A 21,980-nucleotide genomic window follows, 5' to 3' on the forward strand; every position below is an offset into this window, starting at 1 on the left:
GAGATATGGTCTGTCAGTCGGATACCCAAAACAATCCTTTTGGAAAACATCTAACAAATCCTTCTCTGTTATTCAGAGTGCCCACACTTCAGAACTATACCTGACCACTGTCATCACTTGCTTTCAATATTCTAATCTTGATTCCCAGACTTATCTTCCCATTCTTAGCTTTTTTCAATTGTGAAAAAACACCCTGGGCCTTTCTATTCTACTTTTAATGTCTTCACTGCTCCCACTACTTTTACTAATAATACTACCTTGGTAAGTTGAAGCCGTGCACTAAATTGATCTTCTCCTTACCCAACATTATCTCTTCACCTTCACTTGTTCCTAGTCTTAGCGACCTAGTCTCTCTCTCTCTCTCTCTCTCTCTCTCTCTCTCTCTCTCTCTCTCTCTCTCTCTCTCTCTCTCTCTCTCTCTCTCTCTCTCTCTCTCGCTCTCTCTCTCCTCTTTCACTCTCTTTTGCCCTCATTTGGTCTCTTTCCATATCTTTCTTTCGCTCTCTTTCCCTTTCTATATCTTTCTTTCGCTCTCTTTCCCAAAAAAAACGCAGAGAAGCTTTGAAATATGTGGCAATGAAATCATCCTTAGAGGCCATTATTAGAAATCGGCTTTAAACTTTTCGCCAAAACCAATTTACATGAGTCATTATTTTGAATGAGCAAGCAAACAATCAACAATAATTTCGAAATTCGTTTTCGATAAGACAGCATCACAAATCACTTCGATTTTTTTAGGAAAAGCCACAAGAAATAAAAATGCTTATCTTGCGGTCGCAAGTATTACCGGAAGTATTTTGAAGTTACTAAAAGATAATTTAATGAATATAATTCAATTAAAATAAAATATGTGTAAAGTTCTAATTACGTGATTTGATCAGAGGATATAAGAATATAAACTGTTTTTACGCTACATTAGAGCGTCGCATTCATACGAGTTCTTCAGAGTATGAGGTAGCGGAGAGAGTGAGAGAGAGACAGAGAAAAGTTCACAGAAAGCTTCTCCGTTGAAATTTTATCCAAATTAAAGTACAACCCCTGTCAAAGTCCCTCCAGACAGTTCCATCCTTGCTGAGAATCCCCCTCCCCTCCCTATAAAATTGCTTGCTAATAATTCAGCCAGAAAAATTCTCCTTAGCATTCTTTCATTTGAATAAGAGTTCAATCTCTAATCGGTTTCAAGATCACTCCAGAAATGCCCCCTTCCGTGGAAATTATTTCCCAGAAATAAAAACACGCGGGAAAAAGTCCTACGGATAATTGACCGGGAACATCCCCACAGAAAAAATTTTGTTAAGAGAATGTAACAATTAAAAAGAATTTCGTATATTAATTCTGTCAAATCCCCCCAGTGTAACATTTCCCTGGAATATTCACCCCCCCCCCCCCGAGAAATTTCCCTTCCTAAGGAAGATTCTCCTAATAGAAATCCACCCCAAGCACAACACTCTCCCCCCTCCAAGAAAATTTTTGTATACTTCCCAATAACAAATACTATACGTAAACAATGGGCGAACTTCATAACTTACCGGCCTCTCTCCTCAGAATGGGGAGAGGGGTCATTTTACACCTAAAGACATAATTATTTGATGTTTCAACTCTACTTAACAAAATAGCTATCTCAAAATTTTGATCAGATAATTTTGGGGAAAAATGGGCGTCGGACGGGGGCCCAGTTGTCCTTCAAACTTTTTGGTCACATAAAAATGGCCCTAAGAATTTTTAATTTCTGTTTGAATGCACCCTCTCCTGATCTTCTAGGACAGTTATTTGAATACAATCACCCCTGAAAAACATAAACAAAAAAAAGCGCATCTGTGATCTGTTTTCTGGTAAAAATAGCAAAATTCCATATTTTTGTAGATAGGAGCTTGAAACTTCTGCGGTAGGGTTCTCTGGTACGCTGATTTTGACGGTGTGATTATGATTAGTGATCATTTGATTTTAGGGGGTCTATCCCCCCTATTTAAAAAATCAGGTATATTTTCTCTGGCTCGCAACTTTTGATGGGTAACACTAAACCTGTTGAATTTTATATATTTGGATTCAGTATAATAAGTTGATTCTTTTAATGTATGTTTGATTAGCTCCGCTTTTGTGACATATAGGGCAATTATATATTTCTGAGACATTGGTCAGAGAGGGAGCTTAAAATTCGAGTAAAATTGAATAATAATTATTATATAATATTGAATTTTTTGTGAAAAAAATGTCTACTCTAATTGTGATATTCTGAATAATTTTCCAAAAAGACTCTGAACTTGCACACTATATGTAATGTTGGGGGATGGGTTGACATCCTTTCATTTAAGGCATATTGAATTTGAGAATTTAAGGGGAAATGTGTTTACTTGTGTTACTGATGACTTGCTACTGGGATTTCTTACATTCTCTCCTAGAAATGTTGTAGCTATAGGTATTTTTATTGAGACTTGAAGGCTATTGTAATAAAAGAGCTGTTTCAGGGCTCATCTAAAAGCTTATATTTATACCTAATCGCTTTTTATAAATTGACTTGATAGCATATTCCCATAAAGTGCACTTTCGGTTGTTTCCTCCATGTCATTCTGCTTCAGTTTCTTAAGTCGTTAGTGCAGTATGGTTTGGTAAATTTTAGGGTAAATATTAGATTATCAGTATGGCTACTCAATTACTTCCGTATTTTTATTCTTTTCTTTTAAGATTTGATATTGAATATTATGGATTTAAAGACATGCACTGGAAACGTTACCATCCAAAAAATTTTGAAGCTGATCGTAAGCTGGACGTTTTTGAAAGTTGGTCGCAGTCCCATAGTTTACATCCTTTTTGCTTCCTCCTATTTCTGTGGACCTCTTCGCAGTTTTCCATAAATATTTTGATGGATAGTTGATAGTTGATAGGGAAATGTATTTACTTGTGTTACTGATGACTTGCTACTGGGATTTCTTACATTCGCTCCTAGAAATGTCGTAGCTACAGGCGTTTTTATTGGTTCAAAGATATGGAGGCCTACAGATAAGACTTTTCATTCAAGCGTATCATATTATTGGTTTTGAATATGCCTTTATTTGTTTTTGAAAAACTTAAATGCATACATTCGATTAGCTCGATCTTCTAAATCCTAATTGGATTGTGCTTTTAAAATTTCAATGTAGTCAATGGACTGAAACATTGTTGAGTCTCAAGATCATGTACAAGTGATCTCTCTGTAGTTCTTATGTTTATTCCTTAGGGAAACGGTATTATATTTCATTGTGTTCATACTATTTTTCTTGTAGTACGGGTTCAACAATGTTATTCGACACAAGGAGGCTATCACCTGCATTGCTCTGTGTTTGAATCATAAAAGTGCAAGGTAAAGAAATTTTCTGTTTAAATTTATTAATTAAAGTGATGGAATATAGTATATTGTCTATTAAAATAGATAGGCGAAAATGAAAAAAAAGAAATAGTGAAGAAGAAAATCGAACGTATTTCCAGCCATTGAAAAACGACGAAGGGATATGCAGCTATTTCGGTCGAGACTTCCACTCAATCGCCCTCAGTGCAAAACCAACCTCAAAAGGAAAACATTAAGTTACAATGAGTCTCCTCCACACAAGGGTGAAAGGATAACTTTCATTTATCCTTTCACGAGAGGATCCTTTCAATATTCAAAATATCTTTAAAACTCAAGACCTCAGAAGGGGATCGGCTAGAAGGGTCTTCTCTTCATACGTGCCTAACTCACAAGCTTTGGGGCTTATTTTTGTCTTCTTCATCTTCGTCACAGTCGCCTTCTTTTCGCCAGTTGTCGAAGAATCGTGTTTTTATCCCAGTTTCACGCAGCTAGAATTAGAATTCTCCCAAATATTTTTGGGAAATATTTCGAAGATTTTTTTTTAATTTGATTATACCCATTTTCAGCTTATTACATAATATTGACCTTTTTTTCTTAATAACTAAAGTAACAAAAATACTAAATGTTTGTTTGATATCAGCTTTTGCAACTTCAATAGAGGACTATTTATTTCATGTTTATTTCATGTGTCATGTACTATTTATTTCATTTCATATACCATGTACTGTTTATTTCATTGTATTATGAATAAAAGAGGTTTCGGGAAGAGCCTTGTATCAATCAGGGAAGAAATTTCATTGTCTCAATTTGCCTTGCATAGTGGTAAAATTAAAATTATAATTCAATGAATCATAATTGATAATCGAGTATCTTAATTTATATCATCTTAAATTGTGATATTACTGATATTTAATTAGGCATCTTAAACTTTTGTATTATCCTTAATTGCCTATCTCTTCATTGATTTGGCTTTTCCTTGCTAAGCTTACTTAAGTTTGGCAAGTTAATATCATTTCCACTTCTCAAGGACAGGACACTTTGATCCAGACCAAATAAACGAACAAAGCTACTTCAAGGTTTACCTTGCTGTGCCTCAACTTTGACATCAGCCTCTAAAAAATAATTCAATAAATAGATCATAAATGCACCTTTTTTTCTTGCAACTACTCGCAAGGGGCCAATCGCTACCTATTCTGTACTTAATTTTTCTATTTTGAATAATAAAAGGTGCCCCAGGTCTCTTCTGCACCCCTAGTAAATTATTCTCCTCTCCCCTGACCCTTTTGTCATCATTATCAGCAATGGCAGTATGTTTAGATTAATATATCACACTTTGCAGAAAATTATGAAAAGAAACCAGATTTCGTACAGGTTCAACTTGCATTGGCTCTACTTCAACGTCATCCGTTGAAACATAATTAAACAAAAGTTAATGATTCACTAAATTTTACTAAGGGGCTGATCCATGGAGGAGAGGGGCTTCTGTCCCCAGAAGACTGAAAGTCGCAATAAATACGGGGGCGAAAGAGTGAAAAATACCACTGAGAGAGCCCAAGTTTTGTTGGTTACCCGCCTCAGCACTCATTATTATATTGTTGTTTTTTGTGGGGGGGAGGGGCAAATACCCGATTGCTACCCACTCTATACACTGCTTTTTCCTATCACAACTAAGCACAAAGGGTCCTCAGATGTTGCCTGCACTTCTAATAGATAATCTTCTCCCTTCCTCCCCCTCTTCCAGAGACTCAGTCACGATTATCGGTAATTACAGTTTAGAACAATATTTTACATTTTATAGAAAATTATAAAAAAAAGATCACATTTTCTAAGGAAGATCGAATAGGAAGAGGGGGGGGGGGTGGGGTCTTATAATATGAATGCAACTTAGATAATAGAAGGCTTCATTTTTGAATTCATTGATGCTCCTTGAGAACTAACTACGCAATTTATAAAATAACTAAGCAATTTATAATATCTTATAAGACGCTTAGAAAAAAAGAAATTTATTCAAAAGTATAGTCATTAGTGCTAAAAAGATTATCCACTTCAGAAGTAATATAGAATTACTGCTTTAAACAAAAATATTAACCAGATGGAAAGTACAGTATCGAAATTCCAGACAGAGGCCGCAAATAAATGTCTCTGTCTTTTCAAAATTAAAGTGAATGTCTGTGTTTTTTCAAAATTAAAATGCAAGTTACTAAAAATAGCTATAGCTCTGTGTTTGAACAATAAATATTGGTTGCTCAAAGTATCTTAAAGCCAGGTGCTGTGCTTACAAGGAATATCGTAAAAGGCAGTTGTCTAAGGAATATTCCCTTCTTCCTTGAAATGCCTGGTCAAAAGTTTCATTTAAACCTTTTTTTTCCAAAATAAAACATGACAAATTTTGTTTACAATGTTTTGAGGTTAGCATAAAGGATCTTTTGTACCAGAATCTATATTTAAATTTGGGCTACATATTTAAAAGAAAACCCGACGTCCTCCAGTCACTTTTGACTCTTTAAAAGGCCGCCGTAACTTTTAATTTTCAATAAAATTTGTCTGCTTTGTATCTTCTACAATTCCTTCTGTATGAAGTGGCTTAGAGAAAATAAATAAATTACAGATAATGTCCATATTGTTCTTTACTTAGGCTAAGTCGCATTTGTTTAGTTAATTAACTGCTGGTCGTCCAGCGTGGAGAGAAACAGAACTTTTTGTGTCATGTTTGGATGATCAGGCGACCAACCTAATAGCTACTTCTTGTTCATTATCGATTTGGACTGGGCTATACTGCCATCTTAAGTGCGATTGGTAATACTTTCGCCGATGGTGCATAAATAAATGTCTTTGAGTATCCTTAGGTGGGCTAGCTTTCGCTTCGTTTCTTTTGTGAATGAAACTTGAAAGTTTATTTTTCTTGGCTATAAAACTCTGTTCAAAATAAATAAACACTTCCACGTTGTGCAGTAGTACAAATGTACCATTGAGATTCTTTTGTTGATTTCAACATTTCAAAGGTGTTTTTTCGTTAGTTCTGTCCTTTTTTTTGTGAGAAAAATCATTGATGGACCTTCGAGATATTTTCAACAAGAACAAAATGTCTATGCTTCTTGGATGGAGGCCTTATTTTGTTCTTGTGTATTACCCGTTGGGCACAGTTGTTAAAGGACTAAGATACCCACAACATCAAAAGTATCTGATAGATATGTTTCGTTTACAAAAAATTGTATTGAAATAATAGATGAATGTGAAAATTATAATTTTTCTATCAATTCATATTCGAGTTTAAGAAGAAACAATCAAAGAGGAAAATTTTTAAGGTTTGTTTTGTTCTTATTTTGTCTTTAGACCGTTTATTAGTATAATTTTTATTTCTTATTTACTTTATTTCTTAAATATTTGTATATTTCCTCTTCCCCTTTTCACTGACTGGAAATATCCATCTACGTGTTTTACCTCTTCACATTTATGTATTTTTTCTCTTCACCGTCAGTTCGTGTTGTCTTATTTCATTTATATCTGTTTTTATTTCTTCACATTTTTTCATTTTCCAATGCATTCTCAGTGTGATCTTAGAAATTATTTATTAAAATAGATGTATAAATGCATGGAATATATTGTATATCCGCCCGTCCTCCAAGTAAAATTCTTGCTTAAACTTATTTGGACAACTAATATAGGCTTAGAAAGATCTCTTTTTACAAGATACATGCATAATATCAAAATTTAAACTGATACAGGATTAGAAATTTTTTTTTCCTTTACAAGAAATATGTATAATATCATGAAGCATAGATTGGAATATCTAAATGGGCCTTAATAAACTACTTTATAAACCCCCGTCCTATGTAATCCCTAGAAATTTATATGGGAGGTACAAGAAAATAGCTTGGCAATTCAAGTTTCTTTCATTTTATTCCATTGGAGTATCTATTTCAAAATACATTTCACTTATTTGCAAATTAAACCTCCCTTTTCTAGATGATTATTCTCCTTTCTTTTAACCTTAATTTGAGTATTTCATCCCCTCCCTCCATGGGCTTACTTCTGAGGTTAAACTTTGCCCTGTTTTGTTTAACCTTTTCAGCATCGGTATGATAAAACTGATGGACTGATAGACCACATGTTTTGGATGTTCCTTAGTTTATATTTTCTATTTTCTTTTATTATACTAGACAGAAAATTTAAAACTTTTTTTATTTGAAACTCCTTTATATCATATCTTTTTCTTACACATATTATTAAACTTTCTGTCTTTTTCATTATTTTTACTTCATTGAACAAAATTTTTACAACATACATAGCAACATAATATTTTTCTGAGCTGCCAGAGAGCCTGACCTTTTCAGTAATTTCAGCAACTGACCTTTTCAGTAATTTCAGTAACTGACCTTTTCAGTAATTTTTGCCCAGGTACTTGTATGATATAGCCGAAACCTAATATTCTTCAACTAAGTAGAACTTTTTTCTTAGATGCTCAATCCTAATGAAATATACCTAAGTATGAAAATATATAATTTTTTAAGTATAAAATACAAGTATAAGTATAAAATACATAATAAAATACAAAAGTATAAAATACAAAGTATAAAATACAAAATAAAATATAAGTATAAGTATAAAATACATATCATTAAACTTTCCATTTTTTCATTATTTTTATTTTATTGAACAAAATATTTACAACATACATAGTAACATAATATTTTTCTGAACTGCCCATGAGCCTAACAGATGGCTGTCCAAAGGGACTGTCCAGTAAACACGGAAAAACAAATATACCCACATCAAAATTTGATTAAATCAACATTTCACTAATCAAACTATCAGCTAACACTTTGAATCACCTAATTACATTCAACATAAATCGCCAAATACAAATCCAATATAATCCTCCAATCCTCCAACTGTAAAAAAAGAGAAATTTGTGGGCTATTTAGCTGTAGAATTTGAGGAATCTTATAAGGTCTGTTTAAACTCTCCATCCAAAGCTGAATGATATTTTGAGTATTTCTTTACTAAAAAGCCCCCTTTCTAATCCTAGGTAACCTTAAAAGCTGTCTTTCAAATTAGTTTAAGTTAAATTTTACGTGGGGGAAATTGATTGTTCTTCAAAATATCGTTTTTTTTATTTATTTGGTAAGTCCTGTAATTTTTGCATTGTAGACTTTACGCTTCAGTGGAAATCATCCCTGCTCTCTGAATTTAATTTGTGTAAGTACCTTGGTAGAAAAGTCTAGAATCAAAAGAATTATGATAGAGCGCCATCTATAAAATAACTAAAACGAGTTTAAAGATGCTCGAACAAAAAAAAGAATTAATTGCAAGGCTATTTGGCTACATCTCCCATATAAAGTTTTAAAGTCATATAAGATAGGGGGAGGGGTAAAGCAGGGTTATTACAGTTCACTAACTAAATCGGTGGAAAATTATTTTTTTCAAAACAACATCTATAGGTGCGTCTATCGAGTATGTCGAGCTGCGTCTCTGAAACAAGGGTACTTCGAATGGCTGAGGAAAAAAAAATCTATGCTTTAGGTTTTCCAAAAGAGTTGTTTAAGGACTAACCCTAGTATTTATATGTAGGGCATTTATTATATTGGTATTTGAATTGTCCTTGGTATTTATTATATTGAACTAGGAGCTACACGAATAACATGGTTCAATCCCAGTTCTATTGGCTCTACTGAAAGAAACTTAAGACCAATGCTTAAGTCATGTCTTATGATGAAAGACGGTACGTTTCCAAATCCTCCTGTTTTTTATTCCATCTTGGGCAGGAAGTCCTAGCATAGGATTGGATAACGTCCTACGAAAGTATGTAAGAGGTAATTAAGAACTTCTGGAGAGGAGTCAAGAGTGAATCTCTGGTCAGATTGGACTGGAGAAAAAAACGTCTGCAGAACTGCTAATGCCGGGTAGCTTGGTGCTTTAATGAGTTGGCAGTAGTAGTAGTAGTATTAACTTTATTACCGATATACAGTGTCGTTTTTATTTACTTACAGACGTGCTGCTGTCCGTTATTTGGCGATATGTATATGTATACGATACCTTTTATATGTGTCATATGTATGTACATATGTATACGATAAAAAGAGGTAAAGGATACGGCATTAGACCTTACAGCCCCTACCGGCGGTGCTGATCTCCGTTTCTTGGCCCTTCAGCCAGGAAGTGCAATGGGGGGTTGGGGGCCAGCCATCCTGTGCTTTCGCACACCCTTCCTGTTTACCTTCCCCAGATTTCTCCAGGTACCCATATAGAGCTGGGTCGACTCTGGCTAAGCTTACAGAGTCACGCCACTGACCCCCGTTTCAAACTGAAGAATTGGGTACACCGGGATTCGAACCCGCGTCCTCTCAGACTAGGGATCCCAAATCCAGCGCTCCAACCCACTCGGCCAGGACCTTTTCAGTAATTTCAGTAACCGACGTTTTCAGTAATTTTTGTTCAGGTAATTGTATGATATAGCCCTAACATAATATTCTTCATCTAAGTAGAACTTATTTCTGACGCTCAATCCTAATGAAATATACCTAAGTATTAAAACAAATAATTTTTATTTGTAATATATATATATATATATATATATATATATATATATATATAATATATATATATATATATATATATATATATATATATATATATATATATATATATATATATATATGTATACATATGTATAGGTATACATATATGTGTCATATGTTCATTTTTATATGTATACGATACAATTGCGTAGTTGCCATAAGTGGCGATTCCACAATAACCAATTATATAAGTAGTTAGCTTCTACGATGGATAAGTCATGGCTGTAGTGATAGCTGCGATCTAGTAACGAATCACGGCCCATAGTAGTTATGACGAAAAAAAACTTGTTTGCAAAAAAAGTGAGAAAAAATTGACATTTATGGCTGATTCATAATAACAAAGAAAATCACTTTTGCATAGGTAGCACTGATGTATCCTCTCTTTTTTTTCTTTTTTACCGCTAGGAGGGCAGTGCCTAATAACAAATGATATTTGAAATAAAACAAAATTTTGACAAAAAACTGTAGCTTCATATACAAGATGATATAACGCATGAATCTTCTTTTGAGAAAAGATGTGATGTCATGGTTTTTGCAAAAATAAAGTTTCACTTTAAATACTATGTTTTGTCAAACAGTACGCGGTAAATAACTGTAAGTAAAGAGCGAAACAGCTCAATAGTAACTGAAACTCATCAGAAGCTTATGAGTTACCCATCAGAAGTTACGAGCCTGAGAAAATCTGCATTATTATAGAAAAAGGGGAAAAATCCCAAAAATTTAAGAAAGCTTAATGAAAACCGTACCATTAGATTCAGCGTATTGGAGAACCTCACTGTAGAGGTTTCAATCTCCCATCTTCATAAACATGGAATTTTGCATTTTTGCCCCAACAAAGATGACAGATGCGTGTTTCTTTTTATTTTTTTCATTTTTTTTTCTGTTTGTCTACCTCAGGGATGATCATGTTTTACCAATGGTCCTAGAATATTGGCAGAGAGCTCATTTTAACCAAAATTAAAGGCTGTAGTGCCGTTTTAAGTGATCAAAAACAATGGGGAGCAACTAGTCAACTTCCCACGTCCCTTTTTCTTCTAAGTCGTCCGATCAAAATTTTGAGATAGCAATTCTGTTCAGCATAGTTAAAAAGTCAGATAATTATGCCTTTGGGGATAACATGACCCCAACAACCCGTGGGCGAAGGGCTGTAAGTTGTGAAATTTACCCATAATTTACGTATCCTATTTGTTATTGGGAAGTATACACACATTTTTTTGCGGGAGGGGGGATTTTCTAATTCCGGGGAATTTCCTAATCTGGGGGCATTTTCTAATCCAGTGGGATTTTCCAAGGATATAATTTTCCATGAGGATGGAAGTTTCTGGGGCTGATATTTCCAGGAAAGCTCTTTTCTGATTATATTGGAATGTGAGCTCAAGCAGTAAACTGTTCTTTTCTATGGATAAATATTTCATGTTTCACACCAAATAATTTTTTTTGATAGCTTCAAACAACCGTGAAAAACCCGAAAGTGGGTTCAAATTACTCTCAGTTTTTTTCAAAAAAAAAGAAAAAAGAAAAAATGTTGCTCTAGGTCACGAAATGTTATATTTTCTTTGGTCGGTACACGGTTTTATCTTGTAATTGTTGATTCCTGAAATAATTAAACGAGATTCAGTTCATTTCGTTCAGTTGTTTCGACTTATTATTATTGTTTTTCGCTATCACTGTCTAGCAGTATGCTCTCACAAGCTTTGGTGTAATGTGATTTTTTTTGTATTTTTATTCATAACGAGTTATTGTAGTACTCCTGCTACTGCTTTTGTCATTATACTTATTTTTAATGTATCGAAACTTCAATATATGTTTGCTAATTTATTCATAATTATATTTATTTATATGTTTTTATTTATATTTTAGGACAAAGGCTTTAGTGCTTCAGCTACTTGCCGCCATTTGTTTAGTAGAAGGTGGTCATGAACTGGTTTTAAACGCTTTCGACCGTTTTAAAGAAGTATGTGGCGAAACAAGACGTTTTGAAACAATGATGAAATATTTTTGCCATTATGATACATTCCATATGGAATTTATGGTAAGTACTCTTACGTAGTCCAGGTAGATGGTGGAGATAAGATGGTGGTCAAGGTAGAATTTCAAGGAGGAAGGCTGAGGTTCCTAACGAGGAGTAGATGAGGGCTAGAGGGGCGAATACCTCCCCCTTTGATTTAAAAATTTGTGCGTTCTTTGCCTCCTCCCTCCAAAATTAGGAAAAATACCTCTTTGTGTCTTTATAAAAATACTTTCCCCAACCCTAACTGTGCGTGAATCTGCGCCCCTGAAAGTGAATAGCTTTAGTGCTTCACAAACAATTCATACGAGATATACATTTATTAAGAAAAGAAAACAAACATTATTCGCCATTCGCTTGCCAAGAAAGGCAATAAGTTTGTAAGGACAAAAGTTAGTTAGGCGATGTTCTTGGTAGCTTGTTGAACGCCTATGTTTGACTATATTAGTAACTTTATTTTGGCTAACTCTATCCCAGGTGTGGACCCAAGAGGATTGGGGAGGGGGAATTCTGGCCTGTCCCTTTCAATATCTTACAACTCAGGATTTTTTCCCGTAAGTTCCATTGGTTTCTTATATTTCGCTTTGTTGCCGTTTGACTAATTAAAAATATAAATAATATGAATATACTGTATATTTATATATACGTAATATATACATAATATTATAGTAACAATATAATATAAAAATATACCTAATATATTATATGCTTATATTGTGCGTTGGTCAAAAAGGCTAACTAATTATCAACTGAAAAGAAATTAAGCCGAGCTGGTTTAAACTTTGAGTTAGTTTGTGGCCAGTTGGAGTTTAACTTGGAGGATGTCGTAAAGACATATTTAAAGGAACTGGGAAGTTCCTGGGAGGGTGTAAAGAAGGAGGCCTTGAATAGATTTCAAGTTGTTAGTAGTAGTAGTTGTTACCGCAGTTCTGAATGCTTGCTGTATATTTCTATCCAATTTATAAAATATATCGATTTAATATATCCTACTATGACGCTAACTTGGCTATCAATGAGGACGCGGGGTGTGTGCCCCTCCCTTTTAACTTCCCCTTGACACACCTAATCGCAGGAAATGGCCAATTGGATTTTAACTTGGACCTGCCACACATCTGGATGCTTGTATTCAATCTATAGAAACACTTACAACATATGTGGATGCTTGCCACATGAATTAACTTTGTAGTTTTTTGAAAATGGGCGCGAAGATTAATGAATATACAGGTCGAACAATGCTGTTTCTTTCTTTAAAAAAATGCTCTACCCAACGATTTGTTGAAGCCGTTCGATTCCAGTGTTACAACCTTTATAGATGTTCCTTAGACTTGTATGCCTTACTGGTTTTAAGCCAATGCGAGGAACCAGTTTGGCTTCACCAAATCTAGGAGTAATAAATTTTAATATATTTGTGGTTAACTATATCAATAATTAGAAAATGATATAATTATTCATAAAATATAATATTTGAGGAGGCATAGAAATAGACAATAATTATTAAATTACGTATGTGCTCGCTTAACGCAACAGAAAAAAAAGATATAAAAGGAAAGGAGAATACAATACTAGTAAAATAGGATATATCCTCTGAGGACAACCTGACTAATATTATATAATAATGGTAGATGGCAATGGTAGATAAGTTTACCTAAACTATGGATGTCAGGTCTAGCATTATGAAGTAAAATTGGAATGTAGAATTATAGAGTAGAATATTTTTTATAAAAAATTTATAGTATTGAGTAGAATCGAAAGCATGAAATTATAAAAAATAGTTATGTTTGGAAAAGAAAGGGACATAGGATAGAAAATGGAATACAGAAACACAGAATAATAGTATAAAATAAAACAAAACAACAGAAAAAGGAGAAGTACATGTATAAGAATGGTACAGAAGTAAAAAAATAATGTAAATAGAAGAATTTTTATTTATTTATTTATTTCTTTATTTCCCTCAAAAAATGAGGAGTTCGCTACAATATAATATAAAGAAAAAACAAATGATAACACTTACAACCAAAACCTATCAATATTGATCAAATACTTAAAAAGAGAGAGAGAGAGAAAAAAAGATACAAAAACACTTGCTAAATAGTTTAGCCTATAAATCATGAAGAGCCAGAACTGTTACTAAAAACGGAAATAAATTGTGACCTAAAAGGTTAATTTTCGCCTTATCTTCAAATTTTTTATATTTTTCTTTATACAGACTACAGGATCCTTCACATTAAGCTTTAAAACAATCATTTACAAAATTTAAAATAAGAAAATTTAATGGGCGAAAGATCAGAAGGTCTGAAATTTCGGAAGAGGAGGGACGGGAACAATACGTGAGACAGAGCAACAGCGCTACACATACGACCAAGGACGTCATATGTCCTTGTGTGTATGAAAAAAAAAATATTTGTTCAAATTATCAAAACAGCTAAATAATCGGTTTGTTTATTTATATACATATTATAAAATACTAGTCAATAACTATCAATTGTTTAATGTTGTTGGATATAATTATTCGACAAGATTGAAATCCGCACTAAAACTCCTCTTACTTGATTTTGAAATTTAATTTACAGGTCGCCTGTCTTCAATTTATAAACATAATTGTTCATTCCGTGGAAGACGTAAATTTCCGTGTTCATCTTCAATATGCCTTCACTGAACTAGGACTAGACGAAGCCCTAGAGAGATTAAAACATCACGAAAGTGAGGAACTGCAAACTCAGATTTCAGCCTATCTGGATAATGTCTTTGACGTGGCTGCACTGATGGAAGATAGTGAGACGAAAACAGCTGCACTTGAAAAGGTTGCAGAGCTAGAAGACGAGGTGGCGCATGTAAGTCCATCATTTTTCATTTCAAACTGTTTTTTCTCTTTTATTTGTGTTAATTTTTATTTTATTCAATGTTTTGATATTGTTGAAATTATGGAGCATTAAAGTTTAAAAAAATTGAATAAGTATTTCATTTTTTTTACTTATTCAAATTCATTTAGCAAAGTTTTTTTTTCAATTTCAGTACTCTTTTTATATGATTGAATTGCTAAGATTGTGAATTTTTTTCTTGTATTTCAGTCATTTTTTATATTTCAGAAATTCAAAGTCATTCAAAGTGAAATTGTGTTACAGGGTGTTTTTCTCTTCCTAAACAACATTTGAGCTTTTTAAGCAATCCCGTTTTCTTATTTTGTCATGATGAAATATCTTTTAAGAAAAAATTGTGATTTTCCCAGCAAATTTCGATATTTCTGTCAATTTCTGTTTAAACGCGTAGTAATAACTATCCTTGTTCTCCTTGTGAAATCGTTCCTTATGCTGTCGAAGGGCGCCCAGTGGGTGGGGGGTCTCACCATCTTCCTCCTCCCTCCCCCTAGAAGACAAAGAGACGTAAATAGCGACGAAGACCGCACTGCCTTTCCATATAAAACATCAAAAACAAGAAGAAAAATAGCGGATTCTTTTTGCAATACAGTGGAAGTCTAATATAAATGAATATTTCTATTGGTCGTATGCTGTTATAAGATTTTCTTTTTCTATATATGTATGTTTTGCTGAGGACGGCCCTTGGACATAGGGCCGAAATATTCATTCAAATTAAATTTCCACTGTTTTGTGAAATGGATTCCCTATTTTTCTTCTTGTTTTTGATGTTTGTTAAAGATAAAGAGAAATGCAAAATTTGGTTATATTTGAAAACTGTTCCACGTTTTTCTAATACCCCCCCCCCCCTAAAAAACAACAACAAAAAACAACAACGATTTGACTACAACTTGACACACAATAGCTAAACTAGAATCCTTTGCTATAATGCACTAAGCAAGAGGCTCTAATGCTCTTGGTAGGAAATTAAACGTGCGTGTTTACTTAACGAAAGTATGTCTTTTGAATTTCAGATCCACGAAAAATTGAGTCTATTGGAGCAAGATGGCTTCACAAAACAGCTAGAGATGGAGTCTCGACTGCAGCAAATTATTACTGAACGCGACGAGCTTTATGAAGCCCGATTGAGACTCGAGGGAGAGCTGGCGTCCATTCGAGTTACGCAGGCGCAACGGGAAGAAGAGACAAAACAGAAGCAGAGTCACCTAGAATGTCGAATCCAGGAGCTTGAAAGTATTGCTAATACTTTACCTAGGTCGAGTAAAGGTAAGGACCTTGTCTTTATTGTTGCAGAAGTATATCAATATCAATTAATTCGTGACCAAAGTGTTAAATAGTCCCACTGCTCGAAAACTCAGTGCTGGAAAAACGTAATTAAATATTTCGAGCCTTTTTCTTAACGCCCCATATTTTTTTTCCTGCTTGATTCAGTTTCATTCTTTTTCTTTAGTCTTTATTAATAGTGAAAACAAATAAGATAGGTAGAATAATTTCAATCGGAGGAAAAGTGCTGACCTGTTGATTAGAACAAAACTGAATTTTTTGTCGCTAAGCAACAGAGGATCCTACAGAATAGTGACGAAGACCGCACTGCTTTTCCATGATAAATAACAAGTAGAACGATTGGGATTTTTTTTTAAAAGACAATGCAATGCGAACTTCAAATAAATATTTTTACCCTATATCCAAGGGCCGTCCTCTGCGACAAGAAAAAAAAAATATATAAAATAAGCTCACATTAAAATACGATCTTTAAAACTAAAACCTTTTAAAGACAGTCCTAGCATCATTACTTCAGGGAAGTTCAACCAGGACTTATTTACAACAACAGGACTGTTGTTTAGGATTCTACAAAGATCCCACATGGGTACTTTGAAAGACAAGAAAAAAAAAAAAAAAAAAACTAAATGGCAGAAAATTATTCAAATTTTGACTATTTACGGAATAGGATAATTTTGCCCTCAGGTCACGAATTGTAAGAATGCTATTTTATTAATTAAGCTAAACTAATAATAATTAATGTTAGTCAATTAATTGTATAATTACCTTTTTATTATGACAGTTAAATCTTTGTTAACTATATTGCTGAATTGATTATATTTCACATTGGTGTAATTGATGAATATAATGCAGCGTAATATAAGGCACTACAAAGAGAGGACACTCTGGCGCTTTAACTCCTAAAACTGCTAACTCAACTGTAAAAAACTGAAACTCTAATAAGCTAACTGAAAGACTGCTAGCTCCACTCCTGGTGCTATTTTTATTTACCAGTGCCTCTGACAGCGTGGCGTTGCTCAGGAATGGGAAACTCGGAATGATCGTAATTTTAATTACTACAATTTTGAATACCAATAAAAGGTCGAAATTAGTAGCTCCACATTTGGCCTGAATGATCTTGTTACTATAACTTAGAGGTATATAAAATAAAAATGTTCATTTATAAAAGCAATACCAAACAGTTTGTGGTAACGAACTGTAAGTAAGGAGCGACAAGGCTCAGTAGTAAGCGAAACTCTGAAAACGAATTTTGATAGCAATAGATGTATCAAAAGAATTAGCTTTCTATGCTGATTCCAAATATACAAGTTTCCTTAAGTTTAGTCTTACCCATCAAAGGCTACGAGCCTGAGAAAATTTGCCTGATTTTTGAAAAAAGGGAGATACACCCCCTGAAAGCCAAATAATCTTAATGAAAATAACATCATCAGCTTCAGCATATCAGAGAACCCTATTGTGGGGGTTTCAAGCTCCTACCTGCATAAATGTTAAATTTTGTATTTTTGCCAGAAGAAAGGTCACGGATGTGTGTTTATTTATTTTTTTGTCTGTTTTTCCCAGGGGTGATTTTATCGACCCATTGGTCCTAAAATGTCAAGAGAGGGCTCAATCAAATGAAAATTAAAAGTTCTTATCTCCCTTTTAAGGGACGAAAAAGATCGGAGGCAAGTAGGCTCTTTCCTACGTCTTTTTTCTCAAAATTGTCTGATAAAATTTTGAGGTAGCCATTTTGTTCAGCATAGTTGAAAAGCCGAATAACTATGCCTTTGGAGATAACATGACCCCCATAGCTGCTGGGGAAAGGTCTCTAAGCTATGAATTTTGCCCATTGTTTAAGTATAATATTTGTTAGTGGGAAGTATGCATACATTTTTCGGATGGAGGAGAACAATTTTCCCTCCGGGGAGGGGGTTCGTGGGGAGGAAATTTTCCTGTGGGTGAATTTTTCAGGGGAGATTCTACACCGGTGGAATTTGCCAGAAATCCTGTACGAAATCCTTCTTATGTCTTGCTTTCTCCTTGTCGAATCAATTTTGTGCGTGGTGATGTTAAGGGTAATTCTCAGAGATAAATTTTCTTTAGGATTGAATTGTCTATCTAAATATCAGTGATGAGTAGGGTTTTTTTCCGTAGAAGTGGAGCCAGACTTTCCTGACATTATTTACGATCAGAAATTAAATAAAAAAAAAAGATTCAACTGAAAATAAGGAGCAATATTAAAACTTAAAACGAAAAGAAATTATTACGTATATGACGGGGTAACCCCTCTTTTCAACACCCCGCTCTTTATACTAAAGTTTGAATTTTGTCCCAATTTTTTAAGAACGACTCCTGAAACACAATGTTTGTTTAATTAGAACTATAAGAATATTTTTGAAAAGTGCTAAACAACTTTCTCGTAGGCCTAAAGAGTGATGTGTAGTAGAGAATTAATCCCCCTCATATACGTAGCAATTTCTAGTCATTTTAAGTTTTAATGTTGCTTCGTACTTTCAGTAAAAAAAAACTTGGTTTTTTATTTCATGCTAATAATGATTTATTTTTTCTCACTTTTTTACTAACAGATTTGTACATTATTTTTTAGGTTCTAGTTATTGTTACTTTAGTTTGTCGCAAAAACTGTGGTGCAAAACGAAAAGAAGGAGCAAAACGAAAAGAAGAAAAAAAACAAAGAAAAGAAAAATATACACAAGTGACATAATATGAAATGAAAGCGAAAGGAGAACTCATTTTGAAGACATTGATGCTGAAAATAAAACTAAGCGGATATTTCGGGTGCATGACCAATAGTCATCTTCAAAAAGGCGGAATAAACTCAAACAAAGCAATAGATAGAATAGATAGCAATAGACGAAAAGAAGGAGCATGAAAAAAACAAAGAAAAGAAAAATATACACTATTGACATAATATGAAATGAAAGCGAAATAAGAGCTTATTTTGAAGACATTGATGCTGAGAATAAAACTAAGCGAATATTTCGGCTGCATGACCAATAGTCATCTTCAAAAAGGCGGAATAAACTCAAACAAAGCAATAGATAGAATAGATAGCAATAGACGAAAAGAAGGAGTATGAAAAAAACAAAGAAAAGAAAAATATACACTATTGACATAATATGAAATGAAAGCGAAATGAGAGCTTATTTTGAAGACATTGATGCTGAGAATAAAACTAAGCGAATATTTCGGCTGCATGACCAATAGTCATCTTCAAAAAGGCGGAATAAACTAAAACAAAGCAATAGATAGAATAGATAGCAATAGACGAAAAGAAGGAGCATGAAAAAAACAAAGAAAAGAAAAATATACACTATTGACATAATATGAAATGAAAGCGAAATGAGAGCTTATTTTGAAGACATTGATGCTGAGAATAAAACTAAGCGGATATTTCGGCTGCATGACCAATAGTCATCTTCAAAAAGGCGGAATAAACTAAAACAAAGCAATAGATAGAATAGATAGCAATAGACGAAAAGAAGGAGCATGAAAAAAACAAAGAAAAGAAAAATATACACTATTGACATAATATGAAATGAAAGCGAAATGAGAGCTTATTTTGAAGACATTGATGCTGAGAATAAAACTAAGCGAATATTTCGGCTGCATGACCAATAGTCATCTTCAAAAAGGCGGAATAAACTAAAACAAAGCAATAGATAGAATAGATAGCAATAGACGAAAAGAAGGAGTATGAAAAAAAACAAAGAAAAGAAAAATATACATTATTGACATAATATGAAATGAAAGCGAAATGAGAGCTTATTTTGAAGACATTGATGCTGAGAATAAAACTAAGCGAATATTTCGGCTGCATGACCAATAGTCATCTTCAAAAAGGCGGAATAAACTAAAACAAAACAATAGATAGAATAGATAGCAATAGACGAAAAGAAGGAGCATGAAAAAAACAAAGAAAAGAAAAATATACACTATTGACATAATATGAAATGAGAGCTTATTTTGAAGACATTGATGCTGAGAATAAAACTAAGCGGATATTTCGGCTGCATGACCAATAGTCATCTTCAAAAAGGCGGAATAAACTAAAACAAAGCAATAAATAAAAAATTACGAATAAAGGGGAATAAAACCGTTAAAATTTCAGGATCAAAAAGCTATTCGATCGAAAAAACTATCTAAAAAGCTAAAATTAACAGAGCTTTAATATCATCAATTCACAAAAGTTCAGCTAAGATAAAATTTCCCCGAAACATTCTTAATTCCATGCTGGTTCCTTTTTGTTCGAATGATGGAAAGGCAGTGTGGTCATCAAAGCTTACAATAATAAACATAAATGAAGACAAACGCAGATAAAACAATTATTTCAAAATAATGCTTGTTTTTTATGAGAAATAATGGATTTTTAATGTCGCACTTTTTCTAACAGTTCGTGGTAAACTGTAAGTAAGGAGCGACCTTGCTCAATAGTAACCAAAACTGTGAAAAACAGAATTTTGATACCAATAGATACATCAAAAGAATCGTATTTTTATGTTGATTAAGTATGTAAGTTTCATCAGGTTTAATCAATCCCATCAAAAGTTATGAGCCTGAGAAAATTTGCCTTATTTTTGAAAAAAGGAGGAAACAACCCCTTAAAAGTCGTAGAATCACACCATGAAAATCACACCATCAGATTCAGCGTATCAGAGAACCCCTACTGTAGAGGTTTCAAGCTCCTATCTGCACAAATGCGGAATTTTTTATTTTTTGCCAGAGGAAAGATCACGGATGCGTGTTAATTTGATGTTTTTTTTTTGCTTTTTCTCCCAGGGGTGATAGTATCGACCCAGTGGTCCAAGAATTTCGTGAGGAGGCTCATTCGGACGGAAATGAACATTTCTAGTGCCCTTGTTAAGTGACAAAAAAACTGGAGGGCAACTAGGCCCCCTCCCACGCTCATTTTTTCCCAAAGTCACTGGTCCAAAATTTTTAGGTAACCATTTTGTTCAGCATAGTCGAAATATCTAATAGCTATGTCTTTGAGGACGACTTCATCCCCCCCAGTCCCAGGTGGAAGGTTTGCCGGAAGCTATGAACTTAGCCCGTTGTTTATATACAGCGTTTGTTATTAGTACAGACAGATACAAACATTTTCATTGGGGACTGTGGTGGGATTTCTGGGGGGGGGGGGGGTTGGATTACGTGGAAGGATTTTGCACTGAGGAATTTTTCATGGGGGAAAATAATATCTATGAAGGGAGCACTGGATATCCCAGCATTATTTAAAAGACGATCAGAAATTGAATTAAAAAACAAGTTTTTCAACCGAAAGTAAGGAGTAACATTAATTTTACTCCTCGCTGTTAATGCTGAAATATTTTTAGTAATTTCAAAAGATCTGTTTAATCTGATTAAACGGCCTTTGTGATAATATAATATCTCTTATGAAAATAATATCTATGAAGGGAGCAGTGGATATCCCAGCATTATTTAAAAGACGATCAGAAATTATATTAAAAAAAAGAAGTTTTTCTACCGAAAGTAAGGAGTAACATTAATTTTACTCCTCGCTGTTTATGCTGAAATATTTTTAGTAATTTCAAAATAGCTGTTTAACCGATTAAACGGCCTTTGTGATTCAGGGGTCATTCTTAAAGAATTAGATACCAATTCGAACTTTAGCGTAAAGAGCGAAGTATTGAAGAGGGGGCGAACCTCCTTATATTACGTATATGAGGAAGTTCGCCCCCTCGTCAATACCTCGCTCTTTACGCTAAAGTTCGAATTTTGTAAAATAATGGTCAATATTAGCAATAATTTGTTTGTGTTATTTTCTAGCTAATTTTACCTTAAGTAGTTTCATAACTATGATTATTATGTGATAATAAATAAAAAAAAGTTTTTTCCAACAGAAAGTAAGGATCAACATTAAAACTTAAAACAAACATAAATTATTCCGTGTATGAAAAGGG

The 21,980-nt window shown here is 33.6% G+C and overlaps 1 protein-coding gene across 3 annotated transcripts in view; it reads left to right on the forward strand.

The window, feature by feature from the left end:
• LOC136026503 (formin-like protein) overlaps positions 1-21,980 on the forward strand; it is a 132,580-nt gene that overhangs the window by 57,383 nt on the left and 53,217 nt on the right. For all 3 annotated transcript variants that reach the window (XM_065703130.1, XM_065703131.1, XM_065703132.1), the window contains 4 exons: positions 3,261-3,337; positions 11,761-11,932; positions 14,479-14,739; positions 15,795-16,047. In XM_065703130.1, the coding sequence (XP_065559202.1) occupies positions 3,261-3,337; positions 11,761-11,932; positions 14,479-14,739; positions 15,795-16,047 (763 nt within the window). The remainder of the gene's footprint in view (positions 1-3,260; positions 3,338-11,760; positions 11,933-14,478; positions 14,740-15,794; positions 16,048-21,980) is intronic.

Source organism: Artemia franciscana, chromosome 4 (assembly GCF_032884065.1).
Source record: "Artemia franciscana chromosome 4, ASM3288406v1, whole genome shotgun sequence".
In the NCBI taxonomy this organism is placed as follows: Eukaryota; Metazoa; Arthropoda; class Branchiopoda; order Anostraca; family Artemiidae; genus Artemia; species Artemia franciscana.